This window comes from Barbatula barbatula (genome assembly GCF_947034865.1).
Source record: "Barbatula barbatula genome assembly, chromosome: 12".
Classification (NCBI taxonomy): Eukaryota; Metazoa; Chordata; class Actinopteri; order Cypriniformes; family Nemacheilidae; genus Barbatula; species Barbatula barbatula.
The window spans coordinates 8,695,130-8,719,377 of record NC_136775.1 but is presented as its reverse complement, the minus strand read 5'-3'; the positions used below and the strand labels follow the sequence as shown (position 1 = coordinate 8,719,377).

Sequence of the window (24,248 nt, the reverse complement as noted above, 5' to 3'; positions counted from 1 at the left end):
TACTCTGAATGTGAACGCGCAAGCACAACTTTATTACACAAAACAAGCAAACACTGCGCCCTAAATTCAAAGACATTTAATTTCCATAGCCTACTATTAATTGAATTAACATTTTAAGGTCAAATCTGTGTACATTTTTACAGGATTATTCACACTAATGCCTAAGTATTTTCCCAAATACAATGAAATGGACAGTAAAGAAATAAGTAAAACATTAAAATATATTTGTGCAAAATTATAAAACATCCCATGTTATAAGAGGCTTTGGCCCTTAATATTTATAATAACAAACGTAATGAAATCTCTTGAGACAAAAGAAATGGAAACTTAAATTTGAGCATTTTGGCAAAACCAACCATCTCAATGTATATGGCATTGACATGGATTTCTAGCTAGAAGAACTTGAAAACCTGTTGCCGTTGTTATGAACAAGACTTTAGGAGAAACGAATATAATTGCTCTCCAAACTGTAGTGGACATGAGCAACTTTAAAGAAATGCAAATAAAATCCATTTGACAGCCGTTCTACACTAAAACACACGTAAAGACCAGAATGACCACTAGATGGAATGTGTGTGGTGAACATAGTTCATGCAGCAGGACTACTGTCCAGCACGAGCAAATACACACTCAGGCTTCGTTTTACATATTTTTTATTAATCCACATTTCAGATTTTTACAAATGTTTCAATTTTATAAAAAGAGAAATATATACATAAATTCTTGTTTGTGATGTGGTTTTAAAACTCATAATATCAATAATAGGCTACAATAATTTAAAAGCGGCTGCTGTATATATGATCAGGGAAACAATGGGTCATTGTTTAATAAAAACAGCTTAGAAACCTGTCATCCAATAATATCATTTCTGAGAACCCATTTCAACTGAAGAGGTAAATATAAGAGGACAAAATTGAAACAAGAAAGTCTTAAAGAGAAGAGGAAAAGACCAAATATTTCTGGGAAGCAGATGTCTGTATAGCCCTATGGATGATGTTATTAAGACCCTGAGTGAATGAAGGCAGGATACATTTTCAGTACAGTTTTTAAAGCCGGAAAAACAAAAAACACATGAAGCTTTGCTGAAACGGGTACTGGTAATGATATGTATTCTTACTTTGATTATTTTATTTTGATGTCAGATGTTCTCAAAGACATGATGATGATTTATTAGAATCATCCAGACAATCATTATATGTCAAAACAATGATATTTCAGGTAAAAAAAACTAAACCAGGGGTTGAGAGTTTCAAATGAAAATATTTTACTGTCTGTATCTATTGTTTGAAGAGAAACAATTTGTCAGCATACTATAGGGTGAATTGTTTTGTGCCCTTGCTATTGATTTAAATTAACATAATTGTATATACAATTGACAAATATAAATAATTGCCAATTCTATTTATATCATATGTCATCAATTACATATAAACAAATGTCAAATAAAATATGAAATGTAAGTTGTTGTGGAGTTTAACCTCACAATCGTATCTGAAATGCCATTACACAAAGATTCACATTTATTGAACATTTCTTTAATATATGTTTGACTGACTTCGACCAATCGTATTCGTTACCGAGTTCAAAGGCAGAAAATGTGACGTCATCCCAGAGTCCTATGCAGTACGTCACAGATTTTTCCAAAGGAAAGCAGATTCAAGATACACTTTCAGATGCACGTAAACGTCTGAACCATCAGATTCATTTACACTTCTTGTCCTGGTGTCTATACGACCAGATCATTTCAATTCTCATCAAATGAACAAGACAAAGTATTTAATCCACTCTCTTTACATTTCATAGAGACTGCATGTCTAAAGTGCCAAAAGTACAGCTATGTCAAGTCAGAAACAGCCATCCGTTAGCACAAAAAAACACAAATACATAAAGCTGTTTTTCAAGAATGCTGTGACTAGTGTGAGCACTCCATCTTGTGGCTGTAATATTACATTAAAACATGGCTACGGAGTACATACTACAGTGCTCACTCATGGATTTCCTCTTCATTCATTGCTGCAATTCTGGGGCACTACAGTATATCAAATACGCTGGATTTTTATGCACAAAGCTATGCTAAAAGCAGGTTTAAGGGAAAGCAGCAAAACATTCAAAACTTTGAAGTCGTTTCAAAGTGTGCTGTATGATCTAGCCAGAGGCCAGTCACTTCCGCTGTTCTCTCAGTAAGCAGCCAGTGGTACAACACTTGAATCCCAGAGTAGAATAATGATACGATGTAAAAAAAGAGCTTAACAATGTCACTCCCACACTTAAAATGATGGGCCGACACGGTGACATGCATTATGAAACTTCAAAATAACAAGAAGAGAGAGCGCGCACGAACAGGGTAGTCAAGGAGTTTCATACAAAAGCAAGAATATAGCATACAGTGATTTTGATCTATCCCCTCATCGTTTTGACACTGCCAGAGGAGCAGGTGGCTGGCCATGATCAACTTTGGACTATGTGCTGCTGGTACAGTGTGATAGCTGGTAGCACGAGTGTGTGTCAAAATATGCGTTGTTGTGTGTTCACGATAAAGTAGTGAAAACACTTATGATGGGGGTTTGTGTGTGAAGACAAATTCGAGAGGCTCGTCTTTCACAGCCCTGAGATGGTAAAGACCCTGGGTAAACAAACGGGTCTCGCATATACACCAAAGTGGGTTGAATTCCCCTCCATAAAAGTAACAGGAGTTCAAATGCACTAGATTAGTAATTTCCGTCTGTCAGTAAAAGTTTCCTTCAGTGGCGGGCTGGAGAGAGCGGATCACATGAGGCAGCACTTGCTTTTGTGGTTGTGCGGGTCTTTGAAACGCAGTCTTTGTTTGGGCCGGTACTTCTCCAGGTACGTCAGCTGCTTACTGTTGATGGCACCCCGGCGTTTCCTGCAGAAATACATTATGCGTCACCGGTACTGCAGAGGATTTGTATTGCCAACAATACCACCAAATATAATTCATTAAAGCTATTAAAAGCTACACATTTTTATGTATAATGAAGATAAAAAATACAAAAAGTTTTGTGCATAATTCTTCAGCTGCATAATTTATTATAATGACTTACTAGTTACTATTTTATATATAGCACCTATATAGTATATATAGTCATACTTTAATGATTAAGTTTTATTGTAAGCTGTTGGTGGGGTATTGTTTTCTGTACTATACTCACTGTCTGATGAACTGAATGGCGTCTTCATATTTCATTCCACTCTCTATAAGTGCCAGAGCCACCAGGACCGGAGCCCTGCAACACAAACACACACACAGTGTTTACAACCAGGAAATATCACCTGTACAAACAGCCCGTGATCAGAGCCTGAAGCAATAGCCCTTTCTAAGAAAAAGTCTTCTGTTAATCCACTTAGCAAGGATTTAGTACATGTGAGAACAGGTTTGGTCATTTTTGGGAGGGGTAAGACACACAGTTGTACTGCACAGCAGTCTATCATAACCATTTTTTATCTTTATACACATTTGCCAGGATAGAGACATCCAAACGAAATGTTTAACCTTTAAAGGAAGAAACCTAGAGAAATTCCTTTCATCATGTTGTTCCAAACTTACCTTGTGTTTTCATCCATGAATCATAAGAGAAGATGTTAAGAATGTAATGGATACTCTTTAAAATGTAACTCAAGTGAACAGATTTGTGCCAAATATATATATATAGAGGTTTCCAACCAAGATGTCCATTTATTTTTTGATTTTACCGAAAAGAGTGACCAGTACATATATTTCTTGTTTTGTGCTACACAAAATAAATATCATGCAGGTTTGGAAAAACATAAGTACATTTAATTTGGGAGTAAACTACTCCTTTAATAAAAATGTTTTAGACAGTAATACATTTCTACCTCTCATTGTAATATCATTAGGCTATATAAATGCAATTTGGTTAGGAATATAAAAAGAAATTTCATGACAATCCCAGATTTGCAATACATACAATAATTTGGGATTTAAAGAGTGTCACTTCCTGTCAGAGTACTAATCTATTTTTACCATTTGCACTCACGGAACTGACCGCTTTGAAGTCTCCACTCAGTGTGCCCCTTTTCAACGCGTAACAAAACAAACTCGGCCTACTTAAGCAAACATTGGCTCGCAGTCAATAACTGCTGAGGGCTCCCAGAGGACCCGCAACCAACGTCAGAGAGGACGGTGCTTAACTTGTCGGGAGAAGCAGTCAGAGGTCAAAGTGAGAGGATGGGCAGACAGGGTAGACCAGAGTGCCATTACCATACCTCTCCTGCATTTGACCGGCAGGCACAACGATTTCAGCTCCACAACTTAATTAAGGCCTGAGTGTGTTTTGACAGCTGGCCAGATAAGAGGGCAATGCAGTGCACCAGGACCCTCCACCAAGAGCCGATATGGGGAACACAGGGGAGCAATTAAAATAACTGCTTATCATCTGCTTCCTGTTTCGTCTTTGGACGTCAACCTTTGTGCCTCCAATAATAAACTTAAATGAATATTGTGTGTCCATGTGGAGAGTGAGTTTTGGCACACGGGAGAATGAGTTTGACCTTACAGGGGACACAGGCCTGTCGCTGGGGGGTATTTGGGGTCAAGCATAAATAATGATGAGAAACCAAATGTAAACAATACAACTCGAACAACACGCCAAAAAATCCCGGCTTACAACTTTGCCAGAGACGCCCCGCACAAAATTCTTGATTGCATTCTGATGGGGAGAAAAGAGCAACAGATCCTGGGAAAGCCTGTTTAATGGCTTTGATTTGTTTGAGAAATCTTTCCAAGTGAGTAAAGCTGAACTCATCCAGCAAATTCTGATGAACATTTGCACGTCTACATGTTCTATATATAAGAATATATAAATACAGCTGTGGAAAAAATTAAAGACCATTCCAATTGTTCATAAAAAATGTTTGATGTATTGTGGCCATACCAGCCCAGTGTCCGTTGTATTTGAACAAAATCAAACTTCACATGTGACAAAGTAATCCAACAGCAATGTAAATCTGACAGCATGACAAGACACATGAAAAAGGTTAAATATTTCAAAACACATGTACAAATATTAGTGTTGTAGTGATTAAAAGTAAATATGAACTTCTTTGCAGTTTTTGAGGTCTGAAAAATACATAACATCTTTTCTATTATATTGACCGTTTTTTTTCGGCAAATAAAAACAATATTTTTATTTGAAATTTGGGAGAAATACTGTAAGTTGTTCAAAGAATAAAAAAAATGATAATTTGACTTTTTAATCCGAAAAACTGGTTTTAAAATGGCCACTTAATATTTTTCCACGGCTGTATATGCCTGCGAAATTTCACTGAAAGGTCAGGAAATTTTATGCAGAATTTCAATGATTTCCCACATATTCCTAGATTTAAAGGACAAACACTTCTCTCCTTACACTCACCGTCCTAGTCCAGCCACACAGTGCACAGCCACACAGCAGCCTGGATCCTCGCAGAATTTATTCTTCAGCAGACTGAGCCAGTCATCCACAATCTTAGTAGGAGGAGATGCACCATCATCAAATGGCCAGTCCTAAGCGAAAAAACAAAAAGATGCTATCACTATTTCTATGAATTACAGAGAAAACCTCAATTGACTTCCATTGTGTGGAAACAAAACCACTAAATCATTTCTCAAAAGAATTTTTTTGTGTTGTACAGAGGAATGGTCATAGTCAGGGTTTGAACAACATGGGAGTGTATGATGGGGGAAATGGCCTTTTAACAGGAAAACCAATTATTTCAGTCCTCACCAGAAGGTGGTGCTCTACAGCTCTTTAGAATTTAACATCTCTGCTGTCACCCTGCGAAACGCTTTGATGCTTCCTGTGTGATTTTCACAAGTTCTGCAACAGCAAACATGGCACATCAACTCGTCCTGTCAACTCTGTCAGTTCAGTTGTTTCTGTCACGATCAGCTCAATGCACGCCATGTGCAAGAGCTTAATCATCAAACAAGTTACAGAGCAAACACAGGGACAACTACAAAAATGTCCTGTTCAGAGAGCTTTCCTATCAAAGTCTTCAAGTGTTTGACTTTTACATTTCTCATACTCTTTTGATTTTTATGATCCGATTTCTGATGAAGGACGACGAAAACTACGCTTCATAGAAACGCTGCAGGGTTGTGATAAATACTTCAGCGGATCTGAACTTCTCAAGAGGAGAACAAACACACAATCAGACTCGCGTGCAGATATTACAGTTATTTTTCCTCTTTTCTTGGTAGATTGAATCTAAATTAGGCATTAGAAATACAAATGTGCTTGACTGAAATACACTATTCAAAACAATTCAAAATGCTTTACACAGAGAAGCAAGTTAAGGGGACCATTTTCTACATGGGCTACCTAATAACATTTTAATCCACTAAGAGGTTAATAGGCCCCTCCGCGTCTTGTATGTCAACAGTAGGCTATTAATTCCAGGAGGCCATTCCAAGATGAAAGTGCTATGTACTCTTGCCAGGGCACACAGACTCCAGAACCAGCAGTGTGGACCTAATTGTGGAAAATGTCCCTGCGTTTTCCTTGAATCGCATGCCTGCTATTTCTCATGACTCTCTGCTTACAAGACAGTGGAAGAAGTTTAAGGCACCTGTTAGCTGTCGACAAACGCTTCCGTTTCAGCCCTTTCATCAGATGGGTTTCTGGCCTTTAAAGTGCACATGAAATTAAAACGCAAGTTTTTTAATTACATCCACATACTTAATTACATCCACATACAAAAAAACACAGATGAAATTCACATTAAGAAGATATAAGCATTTAAAAAGTACTCGTCTTGTCTTGACCTGTCGATACCATCATTATCCATAATTGGAATCAACGTTGAAACACTTTTCTATCTTCTATCATCGGCTTGTTGCAACTACCCACAACAGTTGATGCATTGTTCTGATGCAACATGTAAAATGGGCAGCGTTTTAAATCCATCTGGAGTTTATTGAAATGGAGAGAAAGTCCCATTCCACATTGTGCCCCCCTGCAAAGCCATTACCTCATCTTCTCTTCTGTAGAGCTGAAGTGATCAGTTTATATAACAAAAACCCCACACAGTAAACAGAAAGAAGAGCAAAGAGCACAGAAAAGTCAATTTGCAGAAAAGGCTGACTTCCTTGAGGAGTGTAAACATTGGTGTTTGTTTGAGTGGTCTGACATACCGGCACAACCAATGGCCCGAGTTTGGGGTGGGATTACCTGTTTGAGCAAACAATGGAAGACAGGGATACTTTTTTGTAGAAATAGGCCTAGTTCCGCCAAAAATCTTTCATCATTTAAAAAGCACTAGAGAATTTGTCAGTCTCCATTGAAACCAAACAACACTCTTGTGACACTTAACAAAAAGTAAACAAAAACAATAAATCGTGTCTAGCCTAGCATGAACAAAGCATTGTTTATAGCAAGCTGATGGAAAGCCATGGAGATTTGTTGTAGTTTTCTTCTCTTGACTGAGAGACAAGGTTGTCATCAGACTAAAAGCATTACATTCTGTTCAGCTTGTTAAGCATAAACACATAACGGCAAAATCTCAAACAGTTTCTGTATTCTGTTTTTATAGCATGTCTTTCTCTTATGAAAACTGAAAGTTATCCTGAGAAGGAAGTGGATTCCCATAAATCTGATGTCATGTTCATCAGATCAATCTGGCAGGCATTCTACAAATCCTAGCCTAGCCAGGGAATAATTCTCAAATCTGCAGCACCAAACACATGTTGAACGAGATGATGAGAATAAAGAGAATTGGGGAGTATTCATCCTAGTTAAAAGCCTAGAGAGGAAGAGACCAGGCTCCCTTCCTGCTGCCATGGTAACAGGAAATGTTGACAAGCCAACTTGAAAACACATGTGGATGTTGGATTTAAGCCGTACAAAACCAGGTGAAATATCTGAGGGCTGGGAGATGTGTTCCAGAAAGAGATAAGGCTAAAGGCCTGTGTAGATATGGTCTGTGTTGACCAGGAAAAACATGCCCAGCAAAGGCTGCATTTTGTTATTTATATTAATTAGATGTGCCTGTTATAACAGCATCACTGCAGTATGGCTTAAGTGTTAATTAAAAACCGCATGTCATGCAATAACACAGCTGGGGAAATGTCTGGGATAATTCCATGCAGATGACAGAGCGAGCGTGTGCAGCCAGTATGTAGATGAAGCCTCGCAATATGTCTGAAGATTGTAAACAAAAGCTAAGAAAATCCATGAAATTGACTACAAGTCAAAACACATGGCTGACGTTAATACCACAGTCTATCAATTTAATCCAACCCCAATAAAGATCTGTGTTTCCAAACAGAAAAGTGAAAAGATTGCAAAGGAGACAAAGCTTTTTTAAATCAATGAACACTTATTTACAGTATGGTACAGTACACAACATATCTTACCATGACTGTAATTCCATCCTTTTCCAATGGTGTCTTATCATAAGTAATTTCACACACACGTACCACTGTTGTTGCCCCATACTTCTTCAAATCCTAAAAAAACAAGATGGAGCTAATTGTGAGGTGCCACAGACACAATAAAGCAGGAAACTGAATCAATGTTTTGAATTGGTCTTTCAGGCTCTTTCAAAGCAGGGTGTTTATGATCTTATTCTCTTTCATGTGTGTATAGTAGTAGTATGAAAGATCTCTCACCTCAATAAAGCTGCTTAAGGTTGCATTGGTTGGGTTGTGCGTGATCAGGAAGCGCATGTTTTTGTAGCAGACCTCAACTGGAGCCGGACGGTTCATCATGGTCATGTTGGTTTCCCTCCAACTCTACAGAAAACGGATCACCCAATCCAGGCCAGAATTCACAGAGCTCCACTGACAGTACTGCACTTACTCTGTCTTACAGAGCAGTGTTACAGCAGATGCGGTATCACAGTAAAGGGTGTGAAGGATTTGCAGGATCCTCTTCTATAAATCACCCTTAATCAGTATATAAAAAATTAAAGCCGCCTGGTTTTCTGGGATATGAGAGGCCGCACCAGTTTTCCTCTTCAAACTTATCTGCCTCTTTCTCTTTGACGGATGGACCAGTGTCTGGTAGCTAAATGCCAGATGCCACGATACCAATTAACCCATTTGGCGCACAGCGAGGTGGTCAGTCAAAAAGACCAGCGAGAGAAGAGCAGGAAAGGCGATTCTCTGGACATTCAAGTGCAGGTCCGGGCGAACTCACCCCAGATCAAGCATTGCGATGTTGGGCGTGGCAGTAATCCCCGCTGCCCTGCCGAAACTCCATTAATGGACAAGATGCTGGATGAGAAAGCTGTTAAATAAAGAGAACAAGACAGAAATGTTAATTTATTATATTCATTCTTACGACCTTGTGAAGTTTCCAATAAACAAAAATAAAACCACTGTCAATTGTACATGTCTACAGACACAATGGAAGAATACAACTATCACTGAAAGACAAGTTTAAATACACATTGCAGAATCATCCAAACCTTAATAAAAAAAATGATACATTACAAATACATTTTCTAGTGCATCAAATACGCTTTTCACGAAGCAACACTGAATCAACAACAGACAATGATAAAACTGACAAAAAATTTAATTTGAAAACTTCTGTTAGAAGAATCAAAACAAACTCTTTTGAGAGCGACAAAAGTGAGCAAGCAGGGACGGAGCGGAGATTTTGACAGCTCGACAAAACTCGAAAGTACTGTTCACTTGAGGCGAACGTCTCAGAGAAGACAACATTTAAACAAAACAACCATTAAAACATCAATAACTGCCAATTTAATAACAACCAAAGATAAATAATCAGAAATGATCGACAGAGCTCGAAGAAATTTCAGTTTCACCATAAACATGCCTGAGAAAATCAATCGGAAGAGTCCCAGAGCGGATCTGCCTGTGGCTCGTCCGAGTTTCCCTTCTTACCTCTGTGACAGGCTTCGCTCAGGATTAAGCCAAGGGCTCCAGAGGGGATAGCGAAGGGTGAACAGCCGCGATCTACAATAACCGTGTCTGCTCTAAACCAGTCGAGGCTGCCTTGGCTTGCCATATGACAGTGACAGCACACTCCGCTAATGTCACAAACAAACACGCTCGTAATGCTCTTAGGAGGAGGAGTGGATACTACCCCACCCCACCACCTCGCGCTCTCTCTCTCTCTCTCTCTCATTCTTTCCATGCTGACATAAAAATAGCACAGCCAATGAACCATAAAGGTATCACCACATATGCAAATGCCTTGTTTATGTTTCAAGGCAGATTGCGATATAACAAGACAGTTATTTTCGCACAGCAACATACCCTCTTAAAATTAAAGGTGCTTAAAAGGTTCTTCACAGCGATGCCATAGAAGAACCATATCTTTCTTACTTTTTTATAATCTGGATAATGCCGAAGAACCTTTTGTGAAACCAGAAGGTTCTTCGATGGCATAGAATCTTTGATGCTTTCAAAGTACTTTTTTTAATAGTGTAACTGAATAAAAACACACACTAAAAAGTTGTTACCACGATTTAAAAATGAACATTTAGGACTGTAAATGATGTCAATTAATTTCCCCATACATGACAGAAGGAAGTTAGCATACATAAATGTCATGTACGTGCAACTCACAACAAACTTGCGGCATCTGGTGACTCAACGGTGGATGAATTGAGCTGTGAGAACAGAACAGACTGTAAATCAAAGTGACGTCCTTTAGTGTCTGGACTGCAACTGCTTTCACAAATAACCCGAGGGAATATGCATCATATTGATAACTTTTTAAAGCCTACTTTGAAAACATTAGACTCAAAATAAACGTGAAATACACACTATATTTATAATAAGAGAAAGCATGTGCAGTTTACAGCATTAACGCTCAATCATGTTCAATAACGTGAAAGTACTCTTTCTCCTAAAGGAGGACCATGGTTACTTTTCCTAAGGGTACCGATGTCAACAATTCATGTTTACATTTCGGTGAACACCTTCTTTAAAAATAGTGTCCTGTACTCTTGCACATGGTAATTTAAAAGGAAAATGTCATAAATTAAAAGTAATGTCAGAGTCACAAAAATGTTAATGAGGTCCTGTAACCTCACCATGTAAAATCTATCACCGTAAAACTCACACAGACAAGAAAAACAACTTGCCACAGACGGCTACCCCTTTAGTTACCCTGCCATTCTTGTTGAGGGCTTAGCACGTCTTGAGCCTAATCCTTTTACATTAAGCTGGAAGGTACCATAGGTACACAGCCCACTAGTGCAGTGTGTTTTCAGGTGTACTGTTGGCTCTGGAATAAATATACTGTAGACACTGTGAATGCACACTAATCTGTGGTATTTAACTGCTCTTTTACAGGCACACCAGGTATTGATGAGACCATCTAAAGAGAAACAAAAGATGAAGCTAAGGAAAAGATAAGAAAAAAGGCAGAATGAAGAAAACAAAAACAGACCACCACATGAAGCGTATAAGGAACAATCCTATTTTTGCAAAGTTTTAGCATCCATCTAGATTTCTAATTAACCTGCCACAGTGATCAACAAGGCATGTTTGTAAACAGATTTACACAATAGGAACCCTGTAAAGTTTTCCCAGAAGTCCTGGCTTGGCTTTAAAGGGGGCTATTAATTGATGGATTACATGCAAATGACATCATCAAGGACAAGTGATCTAACTGATCAAACAAAACACATGACTCATCTATACTAGAATTCTGATAATGGCAGATGAGAGTTTAGTAAACAGGCATAAAGACAACTGATATTTCTAGAAAGTTTATATAAATCTAACATTCTGGAATCAAACATACACCTTACTACTCAATTATATGTCATTCCTGAACAGCTGAAATTGAAGGTTGGTAAAGGCAGTGCTGCAAGTAAAGTAGCTATTTGTAGCAGATGCTATAGCCTGAAGTGTGGTGATAAGGAGATCCGTTCTAGAATTATCTAGCAGAATCTTTTCAATCTTAACCTTACAGTATTTTTTCTAGAATTTTTATAATAAAGATTTCAATGCTCCCATTATGAGTAGGCTCTGTGAAATATATATTCATAATATACATTTCAAAATTCTAGAATAGATCAGGACTTTTCAGAACAAACCTCTAGAACGTCAGCTGATGAATGAGGTCAACATTTATTAAAGGTGAGATGCAAAACAGTTCCCTTCTTTCCCACTCAGCTGTGTTCAAGCAAGAGCTCCCATGGCACGGTCTGTTAATACCAATGGGCAGCAAATGCCACACTGGAAGCATCGATACACACATTCTAGATCATACTTTGGCAACTCTGGGATAATCAGTTAAGCCCTATGTGACAATTACTGGGTGATTAATATAACTCTGCGTGAAACTCCACTATATTTCTGGATTTTGTTTAGACAACAAACAATATATAACAGGCTTAAAACAACCAAAGAGATCTTGAGGCGTTATTACATTAAAGAGGTCTGCAGGTGTCTACCTGTTGGTAGGGTTCAACCTGTTTTTGACGGTGATGGTTAAAGATTGGGTTGGCTTTGCTCTGTCTCGGTTCTGCACTTGACTGGAGAGGAACTGCAGGATGCTAAGACTCTCATGGCCACCTGTGTTCTAAATATACCTCTCAGCCAGCTGTCATCTAATAAATTTAGCCAGATCCAACATGAAGAGGGTCAGAGAGGTTTAAATAACTGGGTACTTGTTTTGAAACATGAGTATCCACTAAAAACAAGCAACTCGGAAGGCTTTCACCTTTTACAACGGAATAAAATAATTAGATATATGTGCCATCATGGCCACGTTACTTTATAACATTCGAGCACAGATTCCGAACAGCTACTGAGATACCGGGTCCCATCCCTACCCAACATGATATGGTTGGTAGTATCCCATAATGCAAAGTTTGGTTACCACCATATAGAAAATGACAATGGTAAATTTACAGTTCCATAATGAAGGGTTATCAGTAGATATTCAGATTTTCTAATCGTGACCTATGCAGTGGGATCAAATTTGTTTCTTCTGAATCAAACCCAGAGGACTTTGACTGAGAAATTCTCTAGCAGCTAAGATACAGAAACACAGAGTTAAGGGTAGAGTGTACTTAGTTATTAGTAAAAAAAAGCAGGATGTAAAAAAGCATGAAAATTATCACCTTTTAAAAGCATGCAAAGATCTGGTCTACGATAAGGTCAGGTGACCATGACCAAAACAAACATGCATGCTAGTAAGAAACACGTGCAGACTAACACATATGTTGGTCCGGATGTTAGTTTCAGTGCAATTTGCAACTAGGCATAAAATGCGCATAAGGAGGCGGTTAAAGGCGGGGTGTCCGTTTTCTCTTAGCCATTGTTGATGTTCAAATCACCAAAACAAACACACCCCTGCCCCCATCTTTCACTTTCGTCAGCGCTTGGTTCGACTACTGACCGTCCTGTGCACTGTGCACCTTACTGCTGATTGGCTACAAGTTTGTTTTGGTACTCTGCCCAACTTTGTCTAAACAAGTGTAATTCGGAAATCGGACATCCCGACTTTAAAGGGGCAAATGTGTTCAATACGAGTAGGGCGCAATGCTTTCAACAGAAATAATGCTAGCATTTGGTATTGGCCAAACCACAGCTAGCGCAGGATTTAAAACTCAATTACAGCATATTAGTGAAGACAAGCATATGTTGATTACAAATATTATTTAGATCACAGTGTAATTAAATATCAAATTCAGAGATACTCAATGAGGTCTCTCGGATGAATGAGGTCTAAATAGAGTGCATAAAAATGGTGACATAAGACTAAACATAGTAATGAAATAAATGAGTGGGGTGGTGGCCATTACCAACAGTATATAAAGTAGTGTTAGCAGTATATTCCTTTACTGTGGATTATCTAACTCCAGACAAATCGTCACCTTGGAATTGTAAGGTTCTATCTGCAGTCGAAGTAGTTTTGATATATCGAGCTATGAAGTTTTAGCATTTCATATAGCAAAAATGATATGAGGAACAAATCTCTTTCATACATGAAAAACATAGTGACCTCATGTATTCCAACTGAATAGTTTTTTTTGGAACCGGTCACACGCAGATAGAAACTTCTGATTCTGAAAAATCACTTGCATTACTTCTTGTAATCCAGACTCTTGACATTGTTGACTATTTGTCATTATGAGAGTCTATGTAAATACAGGTATTAGGAAGCTAGTGCTAGTCACCGAGGAGTCCGGTCACATGACAAAGAAAGCTGGTGCTGATTGGTCCTCTTGTGTGCATTCAAAGTGCTGATTGGCCTTTGCAGATAGAACCTTATAGCACCAAATTATAATTCGATTTTGTACAAAGAAGCGTTTTTGTTTTCTTCAAAAATGTCCCAAAATGCAAAAATAAAAAAAAACATGTCATAATGTATATACGTTGTCACAGAATGAGAACAATTTTGACCAAAATGTAAGATAGAACCTTATAATTCTAAGGGGACAAAATGCTGAATTAGACCTGGTGTCCAGATGACCCTGCTGGACCTGATGTCCCTCATATCAGAAGAGAGATGAGCAACGTTGTAATCCCTGTAAAAACACCTTCTGCTTTCCAATCACATGACCAATCCAAACACAAATCAGCTCCTTCCAGGCACGTTCTGGAACAGAGGGTTATTTCTAAAAGGAAAAAAACTTTCTTCTGTTGGACACAAAAAAAGATATTTTGAAGAATGTAGGAAGGCAAACAGTTCTGGGTCACTTTTGATTTAGCCAATTACCATTGTCATTTTTACTACTATGATAGTCATTGATGGCCAAGAACTGTTTGGTTACAAGCATTCTTCCAAATATCTTTCTCTGTGTTCATCGGAACAAATACATTTATACAGATTTGGAACTCCAGGGTGAGTAAATGATGACAGAATTTTCCTTTTTGGGTAAACTCAACTTTCTCTTTAGGCTTTGTTTTTTAAAAGTAGTGAGCTAGTGTTCTATTTAAACTTCTTTTTTTTTTGTTCAGTTTATTTTAGAAACACACCATTGAATAAAATAGGTTACAGTTTATATTAAGATTAAACAAAGTCTTTCTTTAAAAGAGAAGCAGGGTGTTTCCCATAACTCCCTTCAAGCCTTTGAGGAGGTCTAGTAAATTACATCTGAGAAAAACATCTTAGGGCTGCTTCCAACTGTGCTGAATGGTCATGGTGGTTTGTTAAAAGCCATGGGCCTAATAAGACCAAATATTTGAGCTATACAAAAGAATCTCACCTTATAGCCCCCCCCCCCCCCCTTAATTTATAGCGTGTGATCTTATGGCAAGGACAAACAGAGTCAGACTCCGTGCTGTACGTGCATGTTGGTGAGACTCACCATCTACAGAAACGTAACTCTTCAAGCTGCCAGACCACAGCAAAGCAAAAAGAGATTCCTTCAGGCCTGATGTTTACCCCTGCAGCTGTTACACAAAAATACAAATAAAGACTAATAGCTGAATAATGATGTGTACTCCTAACAACAGCTAGTGTTTTCACACCTTTGAACATCCCCTAATGTAGCATTCATATGTGATAATACATGCAACTCTGAATTCGATTTGTGTACACTCTTCAATAACATCAGGGTCTCTGGGAAGTTTAACATGATGTTCTAATTAATTCCCTCAAAAATGACAAACTATCTTTCATCTTCAAGGAAGTTTGTCCCTTTAGGTATGCCTTTAAGAACATGTCCTACATATTCAGACCTTCTCCTTCAGAGAGTGCAAGAGTCCAGTGACACCCCCACCTGCCCAATGCCACTCAGCCTGTACTAAACATTTCACACCATCACTCATTACTCCATAACCTATGTGAAAGACACCAAACCCGCCTGAGAGTCTCGCGTATGCTGCCAATGAATGAAGAGGAACAAGCAAACACGGCAAAAGGTCAAGAAACATAATGTTGCACAGCTGACATGAGGAGTTAAAATTCCAGGAATCAGCTTTGTGTTTATAAACATCCTAAATCACCTCATGTATATGTGGATATCATATCACTACAGAATTCCCATTAAAAGCGTTCCGATTTCAAGAATCTAATTGGCTGACCCTTCCGTTCAAAGTAGCAGTAGCACAACCAGTTTACAAAATGCCATCTTTAATAATGTGTCCCAAATATTATATATTTTAGTGCGTACATTTAGTACTGCCAGATAATAATGTGATAACTCGCCAATATGTCAATTACTTGTGCAATAACATTCCCATGCCCCAATGTTTTCATGAGAGATATAAGACATCAGATTACTGTTTAGGATTCCCCGTAAATCTATCCAAAATAAACAGAAATGTGTGTCTGAGGAAGAGATGTTGTGATTAATCGAGGATCGATTAATTGTCGATAATTATTTACTCGATAAAACTTAACAACTGTCAAACTAGTTCATGCGCAAAACGCAAACACATGGAGAAAAGAAGCCAACGCACCGGAGTTACGTCAGGGATCATTTCACATTAAGAGGTGAAAACGTCCACTCCAAACATTGCAATACTGTATTAAATACAACACAACAAATGTATCACTTAAAAAATGCATCCAGCAATCTCCGTGACTGGATCTGCACAACCCACAATAACCTTCATTTAAGCCAGTAATTTATGCTCAAAAGGCATCACAGCGTGAGGTGTAAAATTAATCAGCATCATCGAAGGTAATGGTTTTCGAGAGTTAATCCGTTTCATTCAGCCAGTCGACAACATACCATCGAGAGGCACGATAACCATCGGTTAGAAGAAAGTTATGACATGAAAAAAGAAGAGCTAAAGATGATGCTGAGTTCAGTTGATAAGATCGCCCTCACAACTGACTGTTGGACCGCGTGCGCTATAATACAAATAATTGATTGGAATTTTGTACTGACAAATGAGTGTCAGTTGATAATGGCATTCCTTATTTGAAAAGCAAAATCAAATAATTTTCGTTATTAGAGTATGAGCATATTATAGGAAAAAATATATCTTTTTTAATACCAAAATAAATAATACAGCTCAGGAGATGAATCAATGAAGAATGATATAACACTGTCGGGTTCCACCGCAACACATTCAGTAGGCAGCTTAACCAGGTAGACCTATTTATTAGAAATTAATCTGCAAATCATTTACATTAAACATCATTGCACATTGTGAAATTTGCATACGAAATTCCCACACGTTACAAAATAAATACGCCCTCACATTGTGTCAATCACATTTACAGCCGTCTCCGATCAATTCGGACTGGGTTTGATTTTTATGCATTTTTCGCTCCTTATCAAGCATATTGAGGAATATTGGACAGTAGACTATTAAAGTTAACGAGTAATCTATCATTCATTTGAATGAAGACCATTTAGACATTCTGATCAATATAAAGATGAATAGTTTGAATACATTCCCAACAAACTCTATTTTAGAGTCTGACCTTCTTGTTTGCACCATGTATCAGATGTACTCTTTACCATCGCTGTGAATGCAGTAGGTCATCTGGGTAGTTTCCATCTACTGTTTTAAAAGTATGGTGTATTCTGATGTCCTAGTAAGTGTACTGCTTTACATATATATAATATACATAAAGAAGGCATCAAATCAGTCATTTTTGGTCTACAAGCATACACCCACTCTGGATGGGCCAGTACAAACAGTGACATTAGTAGGGGATCCACGGTTCCAGGTCAGCCATTTCTGGCCACAGCTGCTATTGCATCAGATTTTTGTTTAGATTTTAATTTATTTATATCTAAACAGCTTGCTTGTGCGCTTGGAAAACGCAAAATTCAGCTGCTCAATACGCATGACATAACATCTATGTCCTCAGCCATGAGAAATAAAACTGCAGAGAGCATATCTTGTCTCATGGGATCTCTCATGATACCGCATCACTTCAAAACTCCCCAAAAATATTGTATCCTGGGTGCTTTCCAGCAGCCCTGCAGACCACTGTTTGCTTTTGTGACAGTGTACAAGCCGTGCACTAGCATGAATGCAAATGATGCTCACAGAGATCAATCCCACAATAGACAGATACGGTGCAGTGGACGCAGAACTCTACGGGATCTCCACCGGAAATATTCCCTTTCATTGTGCCTCTATACACTGTCCACAAGGAATCTCATGGGCCTTGGACATCAGCTTGATCTCTCTCTAGTTTGTGCTGCGCTATTTCTTTTGGTTTCTGTTTCATCACACCGATTCTTTATCTCCTGTCAGGCATTCATACTTTTGCCCTCTACTACCACAAAACAAACAGCAACACAGTCCCAAGCATTTACACTCCCCAGAACATCATCAGTCATCTGAGAAGCTGCAGGATTAATTTTAGTAAAATCTAATTTGGAAAGCATGCGAGTCTAGCACTAGCACTAGAATTTTGGTGCAAGAGGCATTTAAACACTGTTTTTGCTGCATGAATAAGATGATAAGCAGAGCGGCTAATCTGCAACATAGTCTGCAAACTGCCTCCACAAACAACAACAAACTTATTTTTTAAGGCTAAACAAGTCAATTACTATTTTTAGCGCTGTGGAGGGAAATCTGGTGATATAAAATACAATCTAAAAGTTTTAATACATAAATCATAATTTGCTTTTAAATAATATCCTCAAAAATAAATTATTCATGTCAAATTGTATAGATAAAACTGCATTTAAAACTGAACAATGTTTAATAAATAAACTTGTTGTCATTCATTGTGAATAAGTTTACTGTGCTGTGTGAACTCTCATTTTGTGTATGTTAACAAATGACAGTTAACCAATCAGTCAAGCATAATAATTAACTAATGCAAAATTAGAGAACTGCATGTTTAGCTTTTGTAATGGTTATACCCAAATGTACAATAAATTGATATTCCACTGTACCCTTCAAAGCGCAGAATGTCAGTTACGTTGCTGTTTAAGGGTGGGAGTCAGAAAGCTCCCGCATACACGACTTCAGTTTGGAATTATGTTTATGTTTCTTTGATGCCGTGCAAACCACAAACCTGTAGATCCTGAAAAAAGTTGAATTTGGTCATGCAGCCCTATTTATATTAGTAATCCAGTGTTTATGGTTGCCAAGCAAATATAATTAGTATTAACTATGGCACATTAATACAGAACGTGTAGATATTTAGAAAATGTTTGACTTGTTTACATCCAAAAAGCATGCCATAAACAAAAAGCAGGCAGCTTAGCGCAATGTCATTCGTGAAGAACACATGAAACACCAACCCTAAAGGCAACAAGGGACAACTTATTGTTTCTCAACAAAGATTAAAGACGAACTAAATGACTAAAGCTGTAATATGCTCTGACCACCTTTGTAGCTAAACTTGGTCACACTGCACACTCTCTTCGCCCTAAAGTTGCCATTGTGACCTACTTTGTGGTGCATTTCCTTTTTAAAAACATCAAAACTTCTTTCACAACTAAAATGAGGATGTTTAAACGACAAACAGCGGACAATCTGTACACATCTTTCATTGGAGACCACGAATAAAAAACGACAGATTTTTCCCATTATAATTTAAATGTTTTTTCTAAAATACAGTGCACAAAGAATTTGTTCACGAGTGAGTTTGTATATGCCACCAAGCATTATTGCTGCTCGATTATGACACAAATCATAATCGCTATTGTTTTGGCCAATATTGAGATCCCGATTATTTAACACGATTACTCATTAACATTTACAACAACGTAAATAATAAACTTGGCTTTTAAACTCTGAATTTAACTGAAAGAAGAAATAGCACTGCTGAACCGCTGTAAAGGAAAGGTGTGCGCTGTGGATTTGCAAGAAAAGAGAGGATCCTTGCAAAACGGAATGCGGCACAATAATCGTTTACCTCGATTATTTTGTTTTGTAATTGATGAAGGCTAAAATTGACGATTACGATTAATGTTCCATTAATTGCACAGCCCTACTATATTGTGCTTTCTGAATCAAATGAATGGCCCTAAATGCCAGTTTGGAGGAACAGGGAGAATGGCACCGTTGGGAATCGCAGCATAACCCTTTATTTGGCAAGCAACAGTGCACTTCTGAAACTCTGATACTTTCTTCCCCTTTTTTGCCTCTCTATATGACTGGCGGGCAGCCAGGAACTGCCAGGCATTGTTAAGTCATATGAGGCCACTATGATTGACAGGCAGAATTGAAGTGGGTTGATCAGCTCCATTCCGGCCTATTTCTGCAATGAAAGTACTACTATTATGTAGCAGTAAGAAACAGGTTTCTAAGACTCCCTAAGAGGGAGGAATTCCCAGCAGCAGGCTTTAGATCAGTGCATGCTGGGTAAATGTCACATATCCTTGGGGGCTGACTTTCCTCGAATGTAGCCGTTTGCTTTGATTAGACTTGCTTGCTCTGGTTAACTTACCTTCTAATAAAAAACAAACTATAACATCAGTTTTGAAATGGAAACCAGAACAGAGAGGCAGAGGTGGTAAAACTGTGAAATATATACAAGCAAAATATTATTAAATAAAAAACATTCACACCCAACCTCTTTATTCTCTCTCCACTTCTTTCAGGGCTTCCAACACTTCTCACTTTTTCCTAATAAAAGGGGAGTAACTCACTTTCTATGGAGGAAGCCACCCCTTGCCCCGTGGTGGCAGCTTACGTCATTCATTAAATTTCAGCAAACAGAGCCAAAAGAAACTCTTCCAACATTCCATTCCAAACAGTGGATGGAGCGTCAGGGTGGGTGGGTGACCAGCAGCGTGGAGTGCACGGCAGGTAGGAGGAACCCCATCCCTGCCTAACCTCTTCCTGCCTTGCTGATTAGAGGTGGGCTTAACCTCCTTCCATTGCAAAAGAAGTCGTGTCGGGTCTGCATAATACAAGAGGATTGACAGGAAACCTATATGGCCCACTTTCCAAATAATTAAAAAAGGCCTGTTTACAGTAAGGTTACATGACACTTTCTATACAGGTCATTAAAAAGGATTGACAAAAACACCAGAAGTTAATAGAAACCTCAGACACATGCATTGTCATAAAACTTCCAGCTAAATACAATATCCAAAGTTTTTGAAAGTGACTTTTCCACTCAAGCACAATGCTTTTCGCCTATATGTTCCATTTTAAGGGTCAAATGCTGCTCGTATGCCAACGACACAGAGTAAAGCACTTTAAGAAGGTATAAATACTGTGGTTCACACAGATGATATCTCAACAAAGACAGCTTTATGTCCGCTTGTAACGCCAGCATACATCTGTAACACAGTCATAAATTTAAAAAAGCAAAACATGAATTTAAGATAACCTAGAATGAGAGAGCTCTTTAATCTAAGATCGCGTCTTCTCGAGAAGACAAACAACAATTCAAACAGACCTGACATCAGGCAGTCCAAGTGCCATAAATATAACAGCTACTATGCAAATCATATACCGATGAATCAATAGTAAATGTTGCAAGACTACAGCGCCCAAAGATGCACAGACAAAGAGACCACACACACACACACCGATCAGACACACGAACACAGCTTGATCCCAACCTGTTGCCTTTGTGCAACTACGTATGATTGAAATATAATTAACTGAGGCTAATAGAGACAACTAAAGCTCGTGTGCATCAAAGTTGCATTTATTTTACTTTAAGTTGCATCGTTATGTGATGATGCTGATGTGCGTGCAGCTGTTTCATTGTCCATGCAGAGTTGACGTACGGCGCGAAAAGAAACTAACGTTACACTTGATATTCAGTCTCTTTATTATTATTATTATTATTATAACTAAGAAAAATACAAAGACAATATCATATCATAACTGGTGTTGTGTGAGGGAAATGCCAACACACACTGTTAGCAACGCGCTAGCGGATTAGCAGCCGTCGTCGCTTTTGTTCTGAAAACGCCGGTCACAATACGATTGATTTCTTTCACAGATCAACTTTACAAAATAGACGAAAACAACATTTAAATCATTATACGTCAGGCATTACTGGTGCATATAATATATATGGTTTATTTGGAAATTATTGTCTATAACATCTCCAAAACTATACAAAAATTCGCCCAGCACGAACTCACCGCCTTTATACAGAATACTCGTGGATTACAACTCGTGCGCAACTGATTTCACAAAGCTCTGTTAAACACGTTGATAAACCACGCAGCTATGTCGACGGCTTTATGCACATTTTCATACAGCTTGAGCCTTTTCATACTCACAGATTTGTCAGAGTCGCTCCATGTGATTCACTGTATGTGTGTGTATCTATCGCTGTGTGTGGTGTGGCGTGCGTGCGTGCGTGCGTGCGTGCGGTGATTCCCCCGACTGCAACCATGGAGACGCAGCGTCACCCAGAGCAACCGAGAAGAACAATTCCAGTGACTTCACATTCTCCATTTCTGCTAATGCACAGAAGGTAATGAACAAACATGTAACACATGATTTGTGCGTTTCAATTTTGTGAGTTTTGTAATGTAAACCATTTCATCAATGTTGAAATATACGGCTGAATTCAGTTAAAAAAGCAGGTGTAGTCAGGTTTTTAATCAAATTCATTTTCATCGTCACAATTGACATGGTGTAATTCGTGTAAAAAATGAAACATTAAAATTAAATACTGTTGTTGTTGCGCCACCTAGCGTGCAGCATTAATGAAAACGTCTCAGTAGATCAGAGATTATGTGGAATATAAATGACAGAGAACTAAGAACAATGTTTCTATATTAACTCATACAAGTTATTCCCCTAAACATTGTTATAAAAAAATCTAAAGTATTTTGACGCATGATAAAGCACTAAGATTCATTTGGCTATTTTATGATTTCATTACACAATTCCTTTTTCTATTGGGCTTTCCATTGTTAAAAAAATAATGAGGTCAACCGTTTTTCCACCGCGCTTTATATGTTAAATCCTGTCTGGTTTCAAATTTATGCAGGTCATTACATAATAAAAGATCTGGATAATATGTGTGCAGCAACAGATGGATAGTCAGTCCTGACGTCAGCCAGGATGTTAACTGTTGATTTCAAATATAACAGTAGGCTAAACCCAAAGGTTTGCAAAATCTATGCTGGAATCTCCTGGATCACTGAGGATCAAATTTTATATGAAGATGGCGTTAGACGCTCTAATATCATTGTATTATGCTGATCAAAGGTGACAATGTACGCCTAATGACAAAATCAACAGTTTGGTCTTAACAGAGCAGAAAACAGTTGTCTTACGGAAGATGGGCTAGCAAATTCTCACTTCATTGATAAGGACCCTTTATTAAAGGGATAGTTAATCCCAAAACAACAATTCTACTCACCCTCTTGTCAATTCAAACATGTATGCTTTTCTTTCTTCTGCAGAACACAAAAGAATATTTTTGGTAACCTAACAACAGCTGTGCCCATTGACTTGCACTTCTGCAGAAGATGTTTAAGTATATTTTAATTGATTTAAGTTAACCAAAGCAAAGCCAAAAACTTGTCTAGGCTATACACGTATATCCTTTATCCCTGATATTTTCTATAAACAAAATGCACATGCTGGTGTGGTTAAATAGTTTCTAACTTATCTGTTTAAAATGATTGCTCTAAATGCTACAGAGTTTCATCTGATAGTTCTCATTTGAGCCTTTAACGCTTAAAAGCTGAGCTTTGTAACAGTGACACACTGATGAGGGAGTAAACACCTCGCGCCGTCACACTGAGCTTCCAAGAAGATTTCAGCGCTCTGCTTTCCAGGCCACCATTGTGCGTCTCAGCAGATATAGTGGGAACTCAGCGGTGCTGACGTCTGGACACATGCCATCTGGTCCAAACTGCTTCACGCCTGCAAAAACATGTGGCAAGAATCAAAATTTCAATCAAAATGTATTTATATAGCACAATACAAACAAAAGTAGTTGACCACTGTGCTTTACAAACCTTTCTTAAAACACAAATTAATTAACAAACAATATGACCGCAATACGCTAAAAAGGAGAAAAACAAACACTGATAGGTGACAGATCCTTACACTCTAAGGAGAGTCATAAGCCTTGGAAAAAGTTTTTAACTTGGATCTAAATTCAGATTCTGAAGAGACTAATCGGAGGGAGACTAGACTATTCCAAAGGTTCGGCCCAGCAATTAAAAAAGCACAGTCACCCCTCAACTTCAATAGATCTCGGGACCATCAACACACTTTGCTCAGAAGACCTCGGCGATCTAACAGATGTATTTGGGTTTAAAAGATCACAGAGATATTCAGGCCGTGCCGATCTCAGACGTCTTGGGGCCCTAAGCAAAGCTTGTGGGGGCCCTCAATTTACATAAACAGAACTTTAAATTATAAGAAATAAAAAAAATCAATTAACACGGTTAAATGAATAAAAATAAAGACAAAAAAACTGCAGCTCACG

General features: G+C 38.2%; 1 protein-coding gene across 4 annotated transcripts; it reads right to left on the bottom strand.

Moving 5' to 3' along the window:
- Positions 1-13: 13 nt before the first annotated feature.
- ptp4a3b (protein tyrosine phosphatase 4A3b) lies at positions 14-22,250 on the bottom strand. Of its 4 annotated transcripts, none has more exons than XM_079469111.1 (6): positions 9,872-10,103; positions 8,630-9,248; positions 8,375-8,467; positions 5,394-5,524; positions 3,171-3,245; positions 14-2,884 (listed from the first exon to the last, which is right to left on the bottom strand). In XM_079469111.1, the coding sequence occupies exons 2-6, from the start codon at positions 8,732-8,734 to the stop codon at positions 2,767-2,769; spliced, it is 522 nt and encodes a 173-aa protein (XP_079325237.1). In that variant the 5' UTR covers positions 8,735-9,248; positions 9,872-10,103; the 3' UTR covers positions 14-2,766. The 4 variants fall into 4 exon arrangements, with proteins under 4 accessions (XP_079325237.1, XP_079325236.1, XP_079325239.1 ...); XM_079469110.1 differs by lacking the exon at positions 9,872-10,103 and adding an exon at positions 22,075-22,250 and having other exon boundaries at positions 645-2,884; XM_079469113.1 differs by lacking the exon at positions 9,872-10,103 and adding an exon at positions 21,934-22,086 and having other exon boundaries at positions 645-2,884.
- Positions 22,251-24,248: the final 1,998 nt, after the last annotated feature.

Bases quoted from the DNA above. Each gene is read 5' to 3' on its own strand.
- ptp4a3b (XM_079469110.1), bottom strand. From the start codon at position 8,734: ATGACCATGATGAACCGTCCGGCTCCAGTTGAGGTCTGCTACAAAAAC. The intron at 8,468-8,629 runs GTGAGAGATCTT...TTGTTTTTTTAG, and splicing joins CCTTAAGCAGCTTTATTGAG to GATTTGAAGAAGTATGGGGC. The intron at 3,246-5,393 runs GTGAGTGTAAGG...TTTGTGTTGCAG, and splicing joins TGTGTGGCTGGACTAGGACG to GGCTCCGGTCCTGGTGGCTC.